The sequence below is a fragment of the Macaca thibetana genome, chromosome 16 (genome assembly GCF_024542745.1).
Source record: "Macaca thibetana thibetana isolate TM-01 chromosome 16, ASM2454274v1, whole genome shotgun sequence".
NCBI lineage: Eukaryota > Metazoa > Chordata > Mammalia > Primates > Cercopithecidae > Macaca > Macaca thibetana.
Window position 1 is genome coordinate 23,640,451 of NC_065593.1, and position 19,644 is coordinate 23,660,094.

A 19,644-nucleotide genomic window follows, 5' to 3' on the forward strand; every position below is an offset into this window, starting at 1 on the left:
ATGCATAGTTTTGACCCAGCAATTTTATTGTCCTATAGATATAGTTACACATCTCTACATGTATACAATGATGTATTTACAAAGTTATTCACTGAAGCACTACCAGTAGTAACAAAAGATTTGGAACCTAAATGTCCATTAATAGAAAATTGGTTAAATTAATTATGACGTATCTGTATAATGAACTACTATGAAACCATTAAAAAAAGTGAGAAGGCCAGGTGCAGTGGCTCATGCCTATAATCCCAGCACTTTGGGAGCCTCTGAGGCAGGAGGATCGTGTGAGCACAGTTCGAGACCAGCCCTGGCAACATAGTGAGACCCTGTCTCTATAAAAAATATAAAAATTAGCTGGGTGTGGTGGTGTGCAACTGTGGTCCCAGCTACTTGGGAGGCTGAGGTGGGAGGATTGCTTGAGCTGTGGTCACACCACTGCACCACAGTGCAGTGCAGCCTGGGTGACAGAGCAAGACTGTTTCAAAAAAAAAAAAAAATCTATATTAATATAAAAAGACTTCTAGAAAATATTTTAAAGTGAAAACAACAACAAAAAAAGCAAGGTGTAGAATGGGTTACCTAGTATGTTACTTAAGGGGAAATTAATCAGCATATATCTGTATTTGCTTTTACATGCACAAAGAAATTTGAGAAGAATCAACCAGTGGTTACCTGTGAAGAGCAGGAAGGTGGAAAGTAGGCAAATGGCAGATGGGTGGGAGGGAAATTTTCATTGTAGCCCTTAATATTTTTTGATTTTTGAACCATGTGAATGTATAATATACATCCATCTATCTATCTATCTATCTATCTATCTATCTATCTATCTATCTATCTATATTTTTAAAGATAATTCTGGGGCCGGGTGTGGTGACTCACACCTGTAATCCCAGCACTTTGGGAGGTCGAGGTGGGCGGATCACCTGAGGTCAGGAGTTCAAGACCAGCCTGACCAACATGGTGAAATCCCATCTCTATTAAAAATACAAAAATTAGCCAGGCATGGTGGCATGCGCCTGTAGTCCCAGCTACTTGGAAGGCTGAGGCACGAGAATTGCTTGAACCTGGGAGGCGGAGGTTGCAGTGAACTGAGATCGCACCACTGCACTCCAGCCTGAGTGACAAAGTGAGACTCTTTCTCCAAAAAAAAAAAAAAAAAAAAAGGAAAAAGGTAATTCTGGGGGTGGGGCGGTGGGAAAGGAGTTCAGAAACTGAGAAAATGGAAAACTGAGTAAGCTCTGTAATGGCTAAGACCTTCAAAGATCTCTCCAAGCAGAACCAGGAACAGGAACCCAAGACAGTAGCTACATGAACAGTGACTCCACAGGCAGCACTGCTTTTGTGCTGGTCCTTTGGGGAAACTGGGGTTGGGGAGGGATATGATGATGGTTTGGCTGACCTGGTAGTGCAGTGGTACAAGTCAGTTCATTGGGCAACTGAAATTGGGTGGGGTTCCGCTCCATGGCGGCAGCAATCAGCAGCTCAAAGGGCCGCCTCAGCTGGGGCTGCACATAGTCTGGCTCCGCTGCTACTGGTTCCTCATCCACGTCAATAATGTCTTCGTCGACATCATTCTGCTCAGAGGTGGGGGTCTCTGTGCTGGCATTGGATGTGGGCGTGCCAGGCCTGCTGGCTCTCCTTTCCAGGATCCGAGCATGGGCAATGGCCTTTAGTTCAGTTTTGCTGGTCGATCTGTCCAACAAGTCAGTGTCACTGCTGGGGGATGTAGTCCGTTTGCCAGATTTGTCCACCAGTCCATTGACATGACCCAGCTCCTTTTTCTGCTCTCGTTTCTGTGCAAATGAATAGGTGGGCCCATCATGAAAAGTACCATGAAACAAAGAGATGGGTGCTACAAAGTCCTGGTAGACCACTAACCAAAATTGTAAAAGGCCTTCACATATCACAGACTCATCTACCTGGTGACTTGGAACACTGGTCTGTTAAAGTTGACACAACTATAATTGAACTAAAGCTGATAAAACTGTTGCATCAGAGAATCACCAAAAAGCATGGAAAGTTAGGAATAACTATACAAAATATATATCATTAACACTAATTCATCATATGACATACAACATCTATAAAGTATAGGGTAAAGGGCTAAAAAGGTAACACAGTGAGAATAAATTTAGTGAGACTAATAGTAAAAATCAATGGGCCAGGCACGGTGGCTCATGTCTGTAATCCCAGCACTTTGGGAGGCTGAGGCAGGCAGATCACCTGGGGTCAGGAGTTCAAGACCAGCCTGGCCAACATGGTGAAACCCCATCTCTACTAAAAACACAAAAATCATTTGGGTGTGGTGGCACACGCCTGTAATCCCAGCTACTCAGGAGGCTGAGGCAGGAGCATCGCTTGAACCTGGGAGGAAGAGGTTGCAGTGAGCTGAGATTGCACCACTGCACTCCAACTTGGGCAACAGAGCAAGATTCCATCTCAAAAAAAAAAAAAAAAAAAAAAATCAATGAGATCACTATACAGCCTCCCGACCTCTTGAATGGTTTTAAAAACTTTGCTCAAAGTAAGTGACACTTATTAGAAAGTGGGGAAATGGAAAAAGATTAAGTGTACTCAGTAGGACTGGATATCTCTATGATAGAACATTTTCCTCCAGGACTCCAAATAGAGTAGTCAAATGAAGGTTTAACACTGATCTCCAGGTAGGAGACCTATGATCTTGTCCTACTTCTGCCACTGATTCCCTCTGACCTTGTGGTGACTCATGCTGGTGGGCAAGAATTTCTTCATCTGTAAAATGAGACAGAAAAATCTTTCTTTTCCTCTCAGGGATATGGTGGAGGGAGATAAAAAGGGTCATATATATGAAAGGGATAATTTGGAGTTGGAGTAGGACCTAGTGCTTCCACTACGAATCATGATAGGACCTGAATGTCAGGAGCTGATGAAGGCCAGAGGATGTATTATTTCAGTTCACTTCAGTGTAAATACAGGAGGCCAAAGGGGAGTAGTGCTGGTGATGGTGGAAAAGGCAGACTTGGCACTGGTAGGCAAAGAGGTCCATGTGAAAGGTAAGAGGCATCTTAGGAGAAGTGCCCTGTTAGAAAAGGGCATCCTATAATCCCCAACAAGTAGCTCTGCTCCTAGAAAACTGATGAAGACGTAACAGAGGTTCGGAATGAGAGAATTTGGTTCAAATATTGGTTCTGTCAATTCCTTTGAGTCCTTGGGAAAGTTAATCTACATTTTTGAGCCTCCGTTTCGTCCTTTCTAAAATGGAAATCTACTGCCAGCATTCGGTATCCATCTATGGCTGGATGGATAGATAATGGGATAACATGGCCGGGTGTGGTGGCTCATGCCTGTAATTCCAGCACTTTGGGAGGTCAAGGCAGGCAGATCACCTGAAGGCAGGAGTTTGAGACCAGCCTGGCCAACATGGTGAAACCCTGTCTCTACTAAAAGTACGAAAATTAGCTGGGTGTGATGGTGAGTGCCTGTAATTTCAGCTACTCAGGAGGCTGAGGCAGGAGAAAAGCTTGAACCCGGGAGGGGGAGGTTGTAGTGAGCCCAGGTCGCACCACTGCACTCCAGCCTGGTGACAGAATGACATTCTGCCTCAAAAAAAAAAAAAAAAAGTCACAGAGATAATGGGATAACATAATTAAAACACCTGGCATACAAACTAACATAGTATTTCCTTTTCTCCACCCTCTTTACCTCTTTTCCTTCAGCTCCCCTAAACCTTTTCAGGTCCAGCTTTTTTGAGTGGCAAGTTTGAGAGGGCTCTTAGCTGGCAGGTGCCTCTAACTAGCCCTGCTCTTACCTAATTAGGGATGCACAGGAAAGGATCTTGGAAGGTGGAGAGGCTGGAAGATAGCTTGGTTTATGGAGAAATTTAACTACAGCTGTGGTTAGGTGGTTGACTGGGCTTTGGCTTGCTTTTTAATATGAACCCTTATGCACATATTTGAAAAATAATGTCTGCTTGTTTACTTTCTTTCTTAAAGGCTGAAACTGTTACACACATAAACCACAACCTGAATCATCTCATCCTGTTTCTGCAACCAAGGAAGTCATCATTCATTGTGACATCACGTTCAGGGACCAGGCAAATAGAGGTGAGGTCACAACATAGGAAAGTTGCTTGGTGTATAATTAGTGTGGGGAGCACAGGGGGGTGGATTACAATGCACAAATTCTAATCCATAGCCTATAATTTGAGGGTTGGGTCAATCATAATCTGGGTGCAAGCACACCTACTTCCTTTTTTAATAAGGGAGAATATAGCTCTTGTTGCCCACAAGAGTTCTGAAAGTAGAAAATAATAAACCATATTCTTGAAGCCAGTACTAAATTATCAAAGCTGAAGGACGGGAAGCTAAAGAAAGATAGGCAACCTGGGGTACAAATGGGTTCAAAATCCTCTCCGTCAGTATGACAAGTCTCTGGATACCAGTGACTTATTTGCCTTGGGGTGAGAGAAAACTCCATTTTCCATCAAGCTGGAGAAGCAGCCTTCGTTCTTCAGTCATGGATAAGGCTGCCACATTCAGGCCACTTATTAGGAGGTTAACAAGAAGATAAGACTACTCCTGTCACTAGTGACTAAACACGGCTCAGTAAGTTAACACACCTCTTCTGCCCATTTCAGCAGCCCATGTTTGGATTTTTAGGCCCTACTGGATTCCAAACAGTCACCATGGGAAGAGTGGGGTGATTCCAGGGCTGGAAGAGACAAGAAGAAGGGACAAGAATGCCTTCAGGGCTAGGCCGTCTGAGCTCTAGCATATCAGTGCTCTGGATCAGGCTTTCTGGACAGTCTTCAGAAAGCAGCATTATTACCTTTCGGCGAACAGTGCACCGGTGACACATCCACTCTCCAGGAGGCAACATTTCTTCACTCAGTGGAGGGTTACTGTGGGGAACAGACAAGGGCAAGACTAAGTAACTAGCCCTTTGAGGCAGTAGGAAAAGCCTAGCTAGGTTTGCATGTTCCTAAACTCCTATTGTGGCCAGTTCTGCAGGACTGCTAGGGTTGTCTCCTCCTTCAAAATGCCTAAGTCAGCATCACTCATAATAACCTAAGGAGTGAGCATCCCTTCCCATGCCTTAGAGACAGAAGCCAAATCCAGAGCTATTAACACTGGGTTTAAGGTATAATAACCCAGTGTTAGGGAAAGGTATAATAAAATACCTGAGAGGTCCTCCACACTGTTTTCTTAAAGCCTGTTAGTATAGGGCCAAGCTTTTCTAACTGCTATTCAAAGCCCTGTCACATGGTCCCATTCCATCTTCCCAGACCCCTTCAGGTGCTCTTCCCACTAATCAAATGGAAGACTTCCTATTTCTTCCTCTAGAATACCCTTCCTTTAGAAAGCTATGCCTGTCAAAACTCTATTCATCCTTTCATATCTGCCTCAATCAGCTGTGATGGATTAAAGACAGCTGCAAATTATTTGCTCTGCCTCCCATCCACAGGTAGTCCCTTTCCCTCCTCTTGAATTGTGCTTGTCTTATGACTTGCTTTGATCACAGAATGCAGCAGAGGTGACAATGTTGCAACTTCCAAAGCTGGGCCTTAAGAGATCTGCAGATTCTACTTTTAAAAAAATATGCTTGGAAAGTTCCATCTTAGAGCCCTGCTGTCATGCTATGAGAGAGGACATGGAGGAGACAAGGTATTCCAATCAACAGTTTTAGGTCGGGCACGGTGACTCACACCTGGAATCCCAGCACTTTGGGAGGCTGAGGCTGGTGGATCACTTGAGGTTAGGAGTTCAAGATCAGCCTGGCCAACATGGCAAAACCCCATCTCTACTAAAAATATAAAAATTAGTCAGGTATGGTGGCACATGCCTGTAATCCCAGCTATTTGGGAGGCTGAGGCAGAAGAATTGCTTGAACCTGGGAGGTGGAGGTTACAGTGAGCCAAGATCGCACCACTGCACTCTAGCCTGGGCAACAGAGCGAAACTCCATCTTGAGAAAACAAAAAACAAAAAAACAGCTTCAGCTGAACTCCAAGCCAACACACAGCAGCAACTACTGCTATGTGAGTGAGTCATGGTATGTGACATACCAGTTCAGTGAAGCCTCCAAATGACTGCAGTCCCAGCCAACATCATGTGAAACAGAAAAACCACCCAGCAGAGCCCAGGCAACCCTCAGAACTGTGAGAGATAATAACGAGTTTCTATACCAGGCCACTGAGTTTTGGTGTTGTTTGTTATGCAACAATAGATAACCAAACAGCTTTTCCATATTACTCCTGTATCTTGGACCTCTTGCTGCATGGTTTAGTTCTCTTTTGGTACTTCTCATGCTTTGCCCATTTCAGTAGTTCTCTTATTTATTTTATTAGAGGGACTAGGACAATGATTGGATCTCTTCCCTCCTTGTATCTTTATAATATAGAGGTTGTGCACACAGCGGATCACCTGAAATCGGAAGTTCGAGACCAGTCTGGCTAACATGGTGAAACCCCATCTCTACTAAAAATACAAAAATTAGCTGGGCGTGGTGGTGGGCACCTGTAATCCCAGCTACTTGGGAGGCTGAGGTAGGAGAATCCTTTGAACGCAGGAGGCTGAAGTTGCAGTAAGCTGAGATTACATCATTGCATTCCAGCCTGGGCAACAAGAGCGAAACTCCATCTCAAAATAAACAAACAAACAACCAACCAACCAAAAAACAGGCCAGGCATGATGGCTTAAGCCTGTAATCCCAGCACTTTGGGAGGCCGAGGCAGGCGGAACACGAGGTCAGGAGTTTGAGAACAGCCTGGCCAACATGGTGAAATCCTGTCTCTACTAATAATACAAAAATTAGCTGGGCGTGGTGGCGCGCACCTGTAGTCCCAGCTACTCAGGAGGCTGAGGCAGGAGAATGGCTTGAACCTGGGAAGCAGAGGTTGCAGTGAGCCGAGATAGTGCCACTGCACTCCAGCCTGGGTGACAGAGCGAGACTCCGTCTCAAAAACAAAAAACAAAACAGACTACATCTATGCTTAAGAAATTCCTATCTTTGATGCCGGGCACAGTGGCTCACGCCTGTAACCCCAGCACTTTGGGAGGTGGAGGCGGGTGGATCACCTGAGGTCGAGAGTTCAAGACCAGCCTGACCAACATGGAGAAACCCCATCTCTACTAAAAATACAAAATTAGCTGGGCATGGTGGCACACACCTGTAATCCCAGCTACTCAGGAGGCTGAGGCAGGAGAACCACTTGAACTGAGGAGGCGGAGGTTACGCTGAGCCGAGATCATGCCATTACACTCCAGCCTGGGCAACAAGAGTGAAACTCTGTCTCAAAAAAAAAAAAAGAAATTCCTATCTTTGGGTTCTTGGTTAAGTAACCTACTTGGAATGGTATGCAGGAAATTTTTCTTCGAAGAATGGGAGAAATAGTAAAACAAACAAACAAACAAACAAAAAACAAAAACCAAACGAGTATTTTTACTATACAAGGACTCTCCTTATTTTCTCAGCACTTAAAGTTATGCTGTTTACCATTTCTACATAAAATAGCACTTGACTTGGCAAATTTTCTTAGCTCCCTGTTTCCCCAGAGCCCTAAGCATACACGTCAGATGCCCATCAAGGCTTCACAGTTCATTACTTCCCTTGCTTCCTGTTTCCTTAGTGAAATCTCAGGAGGATGCTTACCAGGAATCAAGAAACTGGAAAAACAATGGCCTGCTAGGACAGGTCTCCAAGCCCTAGAGGATCACAGGTGAATGTCACCTGTAAGTCTCCACTCATTCTCGCCAATGTAATTCTGCAAAAAGGCCATATCTAAACTACTGAAATGCATGCAAGTAATTTTCAAAGGCCTACAGACTCTGCTATGCTTCAGTAGCTGTCCTATCAAAATTAACCCTGAAGGGTGTCACTTCTGATTCTGTTTCTCATCACTTCTGTTCATCTGCCCACTGGCTTTGTACCAAGATATCCTACATCAAACATTTAAAGTAGAGAAGAGTAAGGTAAGGTGGAATGGGCTTAGATCTTTCACCAAGACGTGAATGGTCTCTTGGCCACCCTTCAGGCTTTCCTCAATCTATTCTCAACCTTGCTGGCAGAATGATTATCCAAGACACAATTCTCATCATATCACTCTCCTGATTTAAAAGCCCTTCAATGATGCCCCTCCCCGACCCATTACAAGATAAAGTTCAAGCTCCTCAGTATTGAAGATAAGACCCCTGAGGCCAGAACCCTCTTCTTTCTCCAGCTCGATCAGTTGGCCGGCTCCCTACACAGCCCATACTGTTTCTCATCTGTTGTCTCTGCTTACTCCAGGGCTACTACCCACAACTACATTACTCTTCCCCAGCTGCTTCACCTGGTAAACTCTTTATCTTTTGAGACTCAAGTCAGGTATTCTTTCCAGAAAGCTTTCTCTGAAAGTCTCTGGTTCGCCAGAGTACTTCTGCACCACGCTGTATTCAAACTATTACATGTCTGAATCCCCTTCTCCATGCCTCATTTGCCTTTGTACCCCCACACCCTGTACAATGCCTGGCATGTAGTAGGTACTCAATAAAGCTTTAAAGACTGGGGAACACTAAAGAATGGGCTTCTAGGAAGTGAGTGTAATCCTTCAAAGCTATGAAGCAAGGTAATGCAACTGGGCAGGCATCTGTTTTGTTGGTTAAGTCACACATGAAATTACTTATGTTTTCTAAGTTACCAACCAATGAGATGAAACAGGAGTCCAAGTCCATACTGGCAAACCTGAACTTATTGAACCATCCCACCTCTACTCATTTTAATCTTCTTTAAACAATTTGATTTTTAATCTCGTTTATCTTAACACTGGGGTAAAATGCTTAAAACTTGTATTAAGAGGCTCTCAGAAGTAGCATCTTGCTGGTTTATTTTCTTTTTTCCTTTTTTTGAGACGGAGTTTCGCTCTTGTTTCCCAAGCTGGAGTGCAATGGCGCGATCTTGGCTCACCGCAGGTTCAAGTGCTTCCCCTGCCTCAGCTTCCCGATTACAGGCATGCACCACCACGCCTGGTTAATTTTGTATTTTTAGTAGAGATGGGGTTTCTCTATGTTAGTCAGGCTGGTCTCGAACTCCTGACCTCACATGATCTGCCCGCCTCGGCCTCCCAAAGTGCTGGGATTACAGGCATGAGCCACCACGCCTGGGCATATCTTGCTGGTTTCTAAAGGATCACTTTTAGAGTTACCAAGTTTAAGAACACACCTCTGGCCGGGTGACCTGGTGAAACCCCGCCTCTACTAAAAATACAAAAAATTAGCCAGGTGAGGTAGCATGCGCCTCCAGCCCCAGCTACTTGTGAGGCTGAGGTGGGAGGATCACCTGAGCCTGGGAGGTAGAGGCTACAGTGAGCTGTGATCGTGCCACTGCACTCCAGCTTGGGCAATGGAGTGAGATCCTGTCTCAAAAATAACAACAAAAAACAAAGAAAACCACACATTTCTCAGAATTCTAGATAATGACCATAGGCTCCTTCTGTTAAGTCTGCCCTAAAGTATGGATAGGGGCTATGAATTTAGGGAGTAGTCCAGGGAAACCCAAGCATTGTCTCCCAGATGAAGACAAAACATTTAAAAGACTGAGACCATCCTTCCAAAAATTTTTTCTTTTTGAGATGAAGTCTTGCTCTGTCGCCCAGGCAAGAGTGCAGTGGCGCAATCTCAGCTCACAGCAAGCTCCGCCTCCCAGGTTCACACCATTCTCCAGCCTCAGCCTCCCAAGTAGCTGGGATTACAGGTGCCCGCCACCACGCCCGGATAATTTTATTTATTTATTTATTTTTATTTTTAGTAGAGATGGGATTTTACTATGTCAGCCAGGATGGTCTTGATCTCCTGACCTTGTGATCTGCCCGCCTGGGCCTCCTAAAGTGCTGGGATTACAGGTGTGAGCCACCGTGCCACGCCCGGCTAATTTTTATGTTTTCAGTAGAGATGGGGTTTTCCCGTATTGGCCAGGCTGGTCTTCACCTCCTAACCTCAAGTGATCCGCCCACCTCGGCCTCCCAAAGTAGTGGGATTACAGGTATGAGCCACTGCACCTGGCCAAGGTCATCACTTCCTAAGATTTGCTTTTGTTTTTTTTTTTTGAGATGTAGACTCACTGTATCACCCAGGCTGGATGGAGTTTAGTGGTGTGATCTCGGCTCACTGCAACCCCTGCCTCCTGGGTTCAAGCGATTCTCCTGCCTCAGCCTCCTGAGTAGCTGGGATTACAGGTGCCCGCCACCATGTCCAGCTAATTTTTTTTTAGAGATGAGGTTTCACCATGTTGGCCAGGCTGGTCTCGAACTCCTGATCTCAGGTGATCCACCTGCCTTGGCCTCCCAAAGTACTGGGATTAAGGCGTGAGCCACTGCGCCTGGCCAAGGCTATCACTTCTTAAGATTTGCTTTTTTTTTTTTTTTTTTGAGATGTAGTCTCGCTGTATCACCCAGGCTGGATGGAGTTCAGTGGCGTGATCTCAGCTCACTGCAACCCCTGCCTCCTGGGTTCAAGCGGTCCTACTGCCTCAGCCTCTCGAGTAGCTGGGATTACAGGCGCCCGCCACCACGTCCAGCTAATTTTTGCTTTTTCAGTAGAGATGGGAGTTCACCATGTTGGCCAGGCTGGTCTCGAACTCCTGACCTCAAATGATCTTGCCTGCCTCGGCCTCCCAAAGTGCTGGGATTACAGGCATGAAACACTTGGCCCAGCCAAGATTTGCTGCTTTCTTAGGGACAGAACACACATCTTGAAATAACAAATTGGAAAAGATGGTATATTGGGAGAAGGCAGTAATATCTAAGATTAGATGGATAGGAAAGAAAGATCTTAGAAAATGATCATCATGGGCACAGCTGGAACACAGGAATCACCCACCATAAAGCTTTCTCATGACCATGTTTTCTCTCTGCTCCAAGCAATTAATTCCCTTCAAGCTATTTAGAAAGCAGCTTTTCAATTCAAACTTCTTTCTCTTTTTTGAGGCAGGGTCTCATTGTGTCACCCAGGCTGGAGTGCAGTGGGGCAATTTTGGCTCACTGAAGCCCCGACCCACTAGGTTCAAGCAGTTCTCCCACCTCAGTCTCCTGAGTAGCTGGGACCACAGGTGCATACCACTACGTTGGGCCAAGTTTTGTGTTTTGTAGAGATAGGGTTTCACTAAGTTGCCGAAGACTGGGTCTTGAACTCCTGGTCTCAAACGATCCATTTGCCTCTGCCTTCCAAAGTGCTGGGATTACATGTGTGAGCCACTGCGCCCGGCTCAACGCAAATTTTTTAGAGGAAAGGGATTCATGAAACGGTTCCAGGAAAGACACTGTCATTGGGGTAAACTCAGGAACCAAGTCTGAAAGAGGCTGTTTTGCTCCATATCAGAAATACTGATGACAGGGAAAGGATTCCAGGGAGTAAGGAGATTCTGCAGCCTCATGGTACTCATGTACTTACTCTGAGGACTCCCCACCTCAGCTGCCCATCTCAAAACTCCTTCTGCAGCTGGGTGTGGTGGCTCATGCCTGTAATCGCAGCACTTTGGGAGGCCAAGGTGGGTGGATCACTTGAGGTCAGGAGTTCGAGACCAGCCTGGCTAACATGGCAAAACCCCATCTTTACTAAAAATACAAAATCTGGCTGGGTGTAGTGGCGTACACTTGTAGTCCCAGCTATGGAGGCAAGAGAATTGACTGAACCCAGGAGGTGGAGGTTGAAGTGAGCCCAGACCGCATCCAGTGTACTCTAGCCTGGGTGACAGAGCGAGGCTCTTCCTAAAACAAAAACAAAAACCAAAACCCCTCCTTCCTTGAAGGAATGGTATTCCCATAAGCCTAGTGTGCAACTCTGAAACAATTACATGCACACCAGAGTCATTAAATCATGATATGCTTGTCAAGAAAAAAAGACTCTGCCCTCGCTCCCTCTCATTCTCATGTATCAATGAAGGCAGGGTGCTGGGAGTCATCCTTTATTAAAAAAAATCATTAAAAGTTAAAAGTCACGTAATACTGAGATTACCAGAGTTTCAGCTGCTCAGCTATACATTATAACACTATAATGAGCCGATGCTGCTTTTGTAAAGACATCAATGTGTTTCTTAACCTAAAGCCTAGAAATAGCATAGTGATAATTTCATTGACATCTAGGTATTACAGTTCACAAAGTAGTTTAACAGATGTTCTTATTTGATCTTCACTACCACACTCTGAGATAATTCTTATTTCCATCTTACAGATGAGGAAACTGACTAATCTAAGGCCACTAAGTAGCAGAGTTGGAACCCAAATCAAAGTTCCTGGCTCTTTGAAATCTTGAGCCTAAGCTATTTTTGTTGTTGTTGTTTTGTATATGGTTCACTCTTGGGATATGCTACAGAGCCCAAGTTGTTTTTTAAGAACCTTTAGTAGTTTTCTTATTTCTGGGGTACACAGTGAAATATCCATGAGGGTACCCTCCTTAACCTCAAGGCTGAAAATTTCCTTCTGCATCAGTCAGTATTTATTGAGTACCCATGACTTTCTCATCAGTGTACTAGGTACCACACTGAAAAATGAATGCAAAGCAAACAAATTATCATCTACCCCATCAAAAAAGTAGCCTAGGCCAGGCTGTGGCTCATACCTGTAATCCCAGCACTTTGGGAGGCTAAGGTGGGAGGATTGCTTGACCCCAGGAGTTAGAGGCCAGGCTAACTTGGTGAGACCCCATTTCTACAAAAAATACAAAAATGAGCTCGTGTGGTGGCATGCATCTGCAGTCCCAGCTACTTGGGAGGCTCAGGCAGGAGGATCACTTGAGTCCAGGAGGGCAAAACTGAAGTGAGCCATGTCCACACCACTGTACCCCAACCTGGGCTTCAGAGCAAGACCCTGCCTCAAAAAAAAAAAAATAGCCTTGGGGAGAGAGGATCAAAGTCATCCATCCACTCAAACATTATTGGATGTTTATTTTAGGCTAGGCAATGTGCTACGTGCTGGTATTTCAGACATGGTTCTTGATTTTAGGGATCATGGGCTGGAGACAAGGTGAAAAGGACCTGCAGGAATGAGACCATATATAATCAACTACAAACTGATTCTTACCATAAAGACCTACATAAAACTCAATTGCTTACAGATGCCAGAATCAACAAAGAGCCCCAAAGTTTGGACATTTGGTCCCTGAAGGTGACAATGGGCTTTTTCCTACTCTTTTCATAATTCAGAGCTATTTAACAAATGCTAATTCAGCCAGTGAGCCTTTAAAGACAGTGAAGTTAAGGACAGTGAGGAGTTCAGGAGGAAGCCATAGTTTCAGAAGCTGGTATATTTCTGCATTTTGATAAAATACCTGATAAAAGGAAGGTTCTAGGAGTGGGGACATTTCTCCTGAAAATGAATGTTTAAGTCTGTCTAGAGCACAATAGTGTTTGAACCTTTCTTTTCTTCCTTCTTTCCTTCTTTTTTTTTTTTTTTTGGAGATGGAGTCTTGCTCTGTTGTCCAGGCTGGAGTGCAATGGTGCGATCTCTGCTCACTGCAACCTCCGCCTCCCAGGTTCAAGCAATTCTCCTTTGGAGTAGCTGGGATTACAGGCATCTGCCACCATGCCCAGCTAATTTTTGTATTTTTAGTAGAGACAGGATTTCACTATCTTGGTCAGGCTGGTCTCAGACTCCTGACCTAAGGTGATCTACCCGCCTCTTCCTTCCAAAGTGCTGGGATTACAGGTGTGAGCCACTGCACCCAGTGTGTTTCAACCTTTCGATTCCTTCTGAGAATTATCTGAGTACTTGGGATGGTGAGCCCTGGAATAGCTGTCTTCTGTACCAGAGCTGGCTTGTCTTGGAAGCTTTTTAGCCAACAGGTCAAGGACCTCTACTTTATTTTCTGGCTTCAAAGGAGCACAGCCTGCATTGCTATGAGACAGGCATTCTTTTCCATAGGCAGAAATGACAGTGCCCTCTGAAGACAGAGCTCTTGCAGAATATCTTTCCATCTTCACTGCTGTTGATAAGTTTCCTTCCAGATCATTTGTTAAAAGGCCCTGGTCTACAATTCCTGGCCAGAAAGCGACTGTTCATTGCTTTTACAACTCACTATTTTATTTATTTTATTTTGAGATGGAGCCTCGCTTTGTCAACCAGGCTGCAGTGCAGTGGTGTGATCTCAGTGCACTGTAGCCTCTGCCTCCCGGGTTCAAGAGATTGTTGTGCCTCAGCCTCCTGAGTAGCTGGGATTACAGGCATGCACCACCACACTGGGCTAAGTTTTGTATTTTTAGTAGAGATGGGGTTTCACCATGTTGGCCAGGCTGGTCTTGAACTCCTGACCTCAAGTGATCCGCCCTCCTTGGCCTCCCAAAGTGTTGGGATTACAGGTGTGAGCCACCACTCCTGGCCCCAGCTCACTATTTTAACCACTACCTGATCTTAAAGACATGTTGTTAGTTATAAAGCTGTTCATAACAATAAAGCCCTGAATCTTCAGACTGTACATTCAATTGGAGGATATGTTTCTCAGTTTGGTGTGGCTCTCCGTGAGGCCTAGAGGGCCTACAAAGTGTTACGAGTAATATTTACACACAAACCAATTCCTAAAGCCAACCTCTGCAGCATGACTCCAACATACCTAGACTTCCATAAACAAATCCAAATGGCCCATCTCTAATGCTGAGGAGGGTATCTAGATCAGTCTATTTCTGGAGTCATCAAGGAGAAAACCACAAACACACATCCCTCAGCTAACTGTAATGCCTGTACTGACAGACCTCTGTTTCAAAGATTCAAATCAAAGCCCAGAGCCTGATGATCCCAACTGTTAGCCCAAGGATAAAGTCCAGTTTTAATTTAGAATGCCTTGCATTCACTAATAAGGCTGCAGCTCAACACTGCAAGTGGAAGATGTTGGTAGTTGTCATGGTTCTTGGCTCTCTAATTAAGAGGATCTATTTCAAGCCATATACCAATGTGGTTGATCTGAGTCTAACCTCACTCACCTCCCTTGCCTATTAATACACGTGAACCTGCACGACATTAACATTTACTTCAGATTTAGTCGCTACCAGTGGGACCTGTTGCTCCACAGCACCACGTTAATTATCCATCCAGCACAAGCAGCTTCTCAATCTGGAAATGGAGGGGAGGGGGGGATGGGGGAATAAGAGAACAAAGGGAAGAGGCGAGAGGTAGAGGGAGAGAAAGCGATCGGGAAGCAAAAAGACTGCCTTTTATTTTAGAGACCTTTTTTTTGGTGTCACAACATGTAGATAAAAATGGTATTGGGCTCTGGACTTTTTTTTTTTCTTTTTTAAATATATATGAGGTTACTGATGTGTTGCTTGTAGCTGTCCACCCACCTAAGTGACACTGACATTTTAACACTTGAGCCAAAGGCAGTCTGAGACATGTGAAAATCTCACTTAACCAAATTAAAAGCTTTGGTGTATATCTTAGTCCAAAAGAAAGCAAGTAGATGAAAAATATTTAAGAAAAAGCACACTCCATTTTCTCTTTCTGGATTAACAAAATAATTCTACTTAATACAAATACTTAACAGGAACACTATGTAAATAGCATATCCATATACAATATACCAACAGCCTACTAAGCGGGTTCTCTTCCAAAAGAGGTCAGTCACATGAACTGGTAGGGTCCTTCTTGTCAGAACCTGTAATTCTTCAGGAATCAGAAGCTCTCTAGCCATCTATGGCGGTTTCAGTTGAAATAAAACATCAGTTGGACTAAGAAAGACTAAAAGGCAGTTCACTGCCCCTACCATCATCTGTATGCCTCCCCACCCTTTTTTTGGTAGGGGAAGAGGTGTTCAGCCAACAAACAATAGGACTGAGCAGTTTTAATTTTTAATTTCACCATTCACGGGGCTCATCCATCCATCTGAGGACCACTACCAGATAAAAATCCTGCAATTATATTTAGTGGCACTGTGAAAGACAAACTGCAAAACATAATACGTGCTCAGAACAAGCCTATTCTATCTCAGACTGGCCCTGCGGCCTTCAGCCAGTTCAGAAAATGTGTCGGTACTAGCCAAAATGGGGAGTGAAGGTGATCACTGAAAGGACCACAATCATGCCTCAGCCTCCTAGCAGCCATCTTGCTCTATATAGGGACCCATGAGCACAGAGAACCAGCCTTTTAAAAATGAAAACAAACTTATGTCCTGGAAAAGCTAAGTGGTGCTGGGTAAAGTTTAATTTAAATTAAAAGTTGCATTAATACACCCAAATTTTAAAGTGTATGTTTTGAGGGAACATTTAATGAAATTTAAATGTCAGCAGAAATAGCAAGCTTCCTCTGGACACTTGTGTGGGCATCAGCTTTTCTCTTCAAGTATGGCCTGTCTTTTGCAGGAAGATAGCTATATTGAAGGATATTAAAGAGATGGAGAAAATTCATACAGTCCCTCAACCTTAATCCCTTATCCTTCATCCTCGCTACTGACTCAAATACCACTAATGCCACAAAGTACATAAAAAGGTACAAGGACTGCTGGTTTTTTCATGCAAAGCCTTAGTGAGAGTGTTAACCAGGAAACCGATGAAGTGCCAGGCCATTACAAATGCCCCATTGAGAAACTTAGCTAGTTGCGTCACTTCCACAGGCAAACAATCCTTTTAAACTGGCTGACTGTGCCCCCAAGTTTTATCGCCTTCTATGTAGAGCTGGCTGGTGGCATCTTCCCAGTAAAGGACACCTGGATACGAGTGTTATTAGTTAGTACAGGGAAAAAACGAAGGAGGGAGAGTAGAGCACTAACATTTATACCAGTTGTTTGCCTCTGCTAACTTTTCTACAATCTGAGCCTCAGTGCCAAAGGCCTGATCTATCACTAGCCTGGTTTGGCTATTCTTGCAATTCTGGCTTCTCTACAAAGAAAGATGGGCTGGGGTGCAAACATTTTAAAAACGGGCTTCATTCATTCACCTCATGATAGATACTAGAGCCCACCTGTTTTGGAAAAGGGACAAAATTCTGGCCTCAACAGTAATTTTCTAACACTCTTGGGAACATTCCATTGGAAGGAAGAACCAACAAACTGTCAACTCTGTGTTCTGGAAGAGTCTCAGAGGTATGGAAAACTGGGTACTATTCTATTGCCAAATTTTAGCAGACTATCAAGAAAAAGGAAATAGCCAGGTGACACACTTCTTGCAGACACAGCTCAGGAATCTGGGCCAGTTTACTGTTTATATATATAGGACTTAAAATTCTATAAAGGCTCAGAAAACAAAAAATACTAACAATGTATTTAAAACTCAACAAAATCAAGATAGCAGTTTTCTTTCTTTCTTTCTTTTTTTTTTGAGATGGAGTCTCGCTCTGTCATCCAGGTTGGAGTGCAGCGGCACGATCTCAGCTTACTGCAATCTCCGCCTCCCGGTTCAAGTGATTCTCCTGCCTCAGCCTCCTAGCAGCTGGGATTACAGATGCGCGCCACCACACCCAGCTAATTTTTGTATTTTTAGTAAAGATGGGGATTCACCATGTTGGTCAGGCTGGTCTTGAACTCCTGACCTCGTGATCCGTCCACCTCAGCCTCCCAAAGTGCTGGGATTACAGGCATGAGCCACCGCACCTGGCCTCAGAGCAGGTTTCTACTTAAGACCCAGTTGTTTTTTCCTAAGGAGGGACTTCTGCTTAATTTACCCTCCCCTGACAGGGTCAATAAAAACAGGAAAGAGGGAGAATATTACTTGGGCTATGCCAGCATAGGGATTATACCCGCCTTCTTTTACCCTTACCCTCTCCCATCCCCGACTTCTACTCATAAACATCAAAGCTCCCCACCCTACAGGACTGAAGTAATCTCCTGGGCATGCTGTCAAACTGTGCTGCCGTAGTTTGATGCCACAGCTCAGTGCTGACTTGGGCTTCCAAAGCCTTCCAGTTATACCCACCAGTGAGCTATTTATGAGTTGAACGTGCTTCTCCAGAGCCATGATTTTCCCCTTTGGTCCAATTTTCTTTCAGATGGTCCCTAACCAAAGAATGATCACCCTAAAGGTCTGCATGTTTACACACAAATGGTGAGATCTGAGGAAAGCCCTCAAAGAAAGGCAGCAAGCATATAAACCTTGGACATGCTATAACAAATAAAATGGAGATACTTTTCTTAACATACAGCTTACTTCAACACCAACAAACTGTAGCCCGCAGTCAGATGTCTGATATCACAGAATTAGGCATTTCCTTTGGTATGACAGTTCGCTAAGTTAAAATGGCTAAGTGTCACCCATGCCAGGCAAAACCACAAGGACCACAAAGGAGGGATACAGCAAAACAAAAATGACAAAGCAAAGTAATATTTATTAAAAAGTCAAAATTACTGACAACTCTCCCTACATTTTAGATGATACTTTGGCAAAAAATGGCAAATAAGATCAAGGAAAGTTAAATATAGCCAACCTATGTATAGAACTATGACAAGTTACAGGTTTAGACACATTTAATGAGATTAATGGAATACAATTTTCACAATTATAATATATTCTGACTAGTAATTGATGACTGTTAATTGAAAAAGTTCACTGTAGAGTTTTCCTCTAAAACTGAGAATCAGCAGAACTATGATGGTTTAGTGAACATGGGAATTAACAAGCACTCAGCTCATCACAGGAGCCTAGGGGTAGTGGAAAGAAAAGCAAGAGTAGGTTACCATTGCCTGATTTCATAATGCAGAGGCTTCTTTAAACTCACTTGAAGCTCTGTGCATTTCATTAGTTTCTCTGCTCTGTTCTCTGCACAAATGCAGACAGGAGAAAAATAATATTCAACATCCCTCTGAGGATCATAACTGAGTAAAAAAGGTGCTTGTGCTGCCACAAACAGGGGTCCACCTGGACCTCAAGCTTGCTAGTAATTCTGAGAGGTTCTCTTATCCCTGCCTAGCTTGGAGGTAAAGTGATGTCTTTGGGCTACGGTTAAATTCAAACCCTGCAGAGTCCTCTTTTGCTCACTCAAGCTTATTTCAAAAAGAGCCTCACGCAGAGAGCCCAGATCAGTGGGAAAGACTGACGCTACCTTCAGGCACGGAGTTTCTCCCTGCCCTGCTGTTACTCTATATGTCTTTTGTCCTGTCAAGACTGAGAAACATTTCCTGGGAGATATCCTTTACAATTTGTCAGAAAACAGGGGAGAGGTACAAATTAAACACCAAAGTGATTAACTTAAAAGAAAGCAAATGTAATTAGGGGAAAAGAAATTCTCCCTTGTGTTCGTGTTAACAAAGGTATCATCCACTTGGAATAACCCAGATATCATTTTTGTTCCCCAACTAGTGTTTACCTTTGCATATCTCTCATCTGTAATACCACCTGGAATTACACAGCAGTGAGAAGAGGAAATGGGTCAGCCTCCGGCTTTCAAGTAGTTTAGTGAGCATTTATGTAGTATGATTACAGCAAAAGGGAAAGTAGGCAGCAGAGCAAAAGGGACTCACTCTTGGAGTGAACAAGTCGAGTTTTTCATTACTTTGAAAATGGCATCAACCTGCAAGGTGCACTTGTAATTTACTTATTGTGAATTCCACAACAGCTCTATGTAGTAGTCAAGTTCCTTCTTGCTGATGGGTCAACTCATGTATTCCTCCTTTTATTAGTGTCTATTGTACGCCTCAGCTTTTGCCTCATACATAATGTGCTAAAACCTCATCTTTGTTCTTATTTGCTGAGACGACTTAGATTTAGGAATAACCTTAGGCTT

The 19,644-nt window shown here is 44.0% G+C and overlaps 1 protein-coding gene and 1 long non-coding RNA gene across 4 annotated transcripts in view; one reads left to right on the forward strand and one right to left on the reverse strand.

Annotated features, from left to right (window-relative positions):
• Positions 1 to 19,644, forward strand: part of LOC126938774 (uncharacterized) — a 55,411-nt gene that overhangs the window by 31,223 nt on the left and 4,544 nt on the right. The window contains exon 2 of the long non-coding RNA XR_007720170.1: positions 3,969 to 4,079. This is a non-coding gene — a long non-coding RNA (uncharacterized LOC126938774). The remainder of the gene's footprint in view (positions 1 to 3,968; positions 4,080 to 19,644) is intronic.
• Positions 1 to 19,644, reverse strand: part of PHF12 (PHD finger protein 12) — a 47,528-nt gene that overhangs the window by 16,569 nt on the left and 11,315 nt on the right. For all 3 annotated transcript variants that reach the window (XM_050763304.1, XM_050763303.1, XM_050763305.1), the window contains 2 exons: positions 4,804 to 4,876; positions 1,397 to 1,790 (listed from right to left, as the gene is read on the reverse strand). In XM_050763304.1, coding sequence (XP_050619261.1) covers positions 1,397 to 1,790; positions 4,804 to 4,876 — 467 coding nt within the window. The remainder of the gene's footprint in view (positions 1 to 1,396; positions 1,791 to 4,803; positions 4,877 to 19,644) is intronic.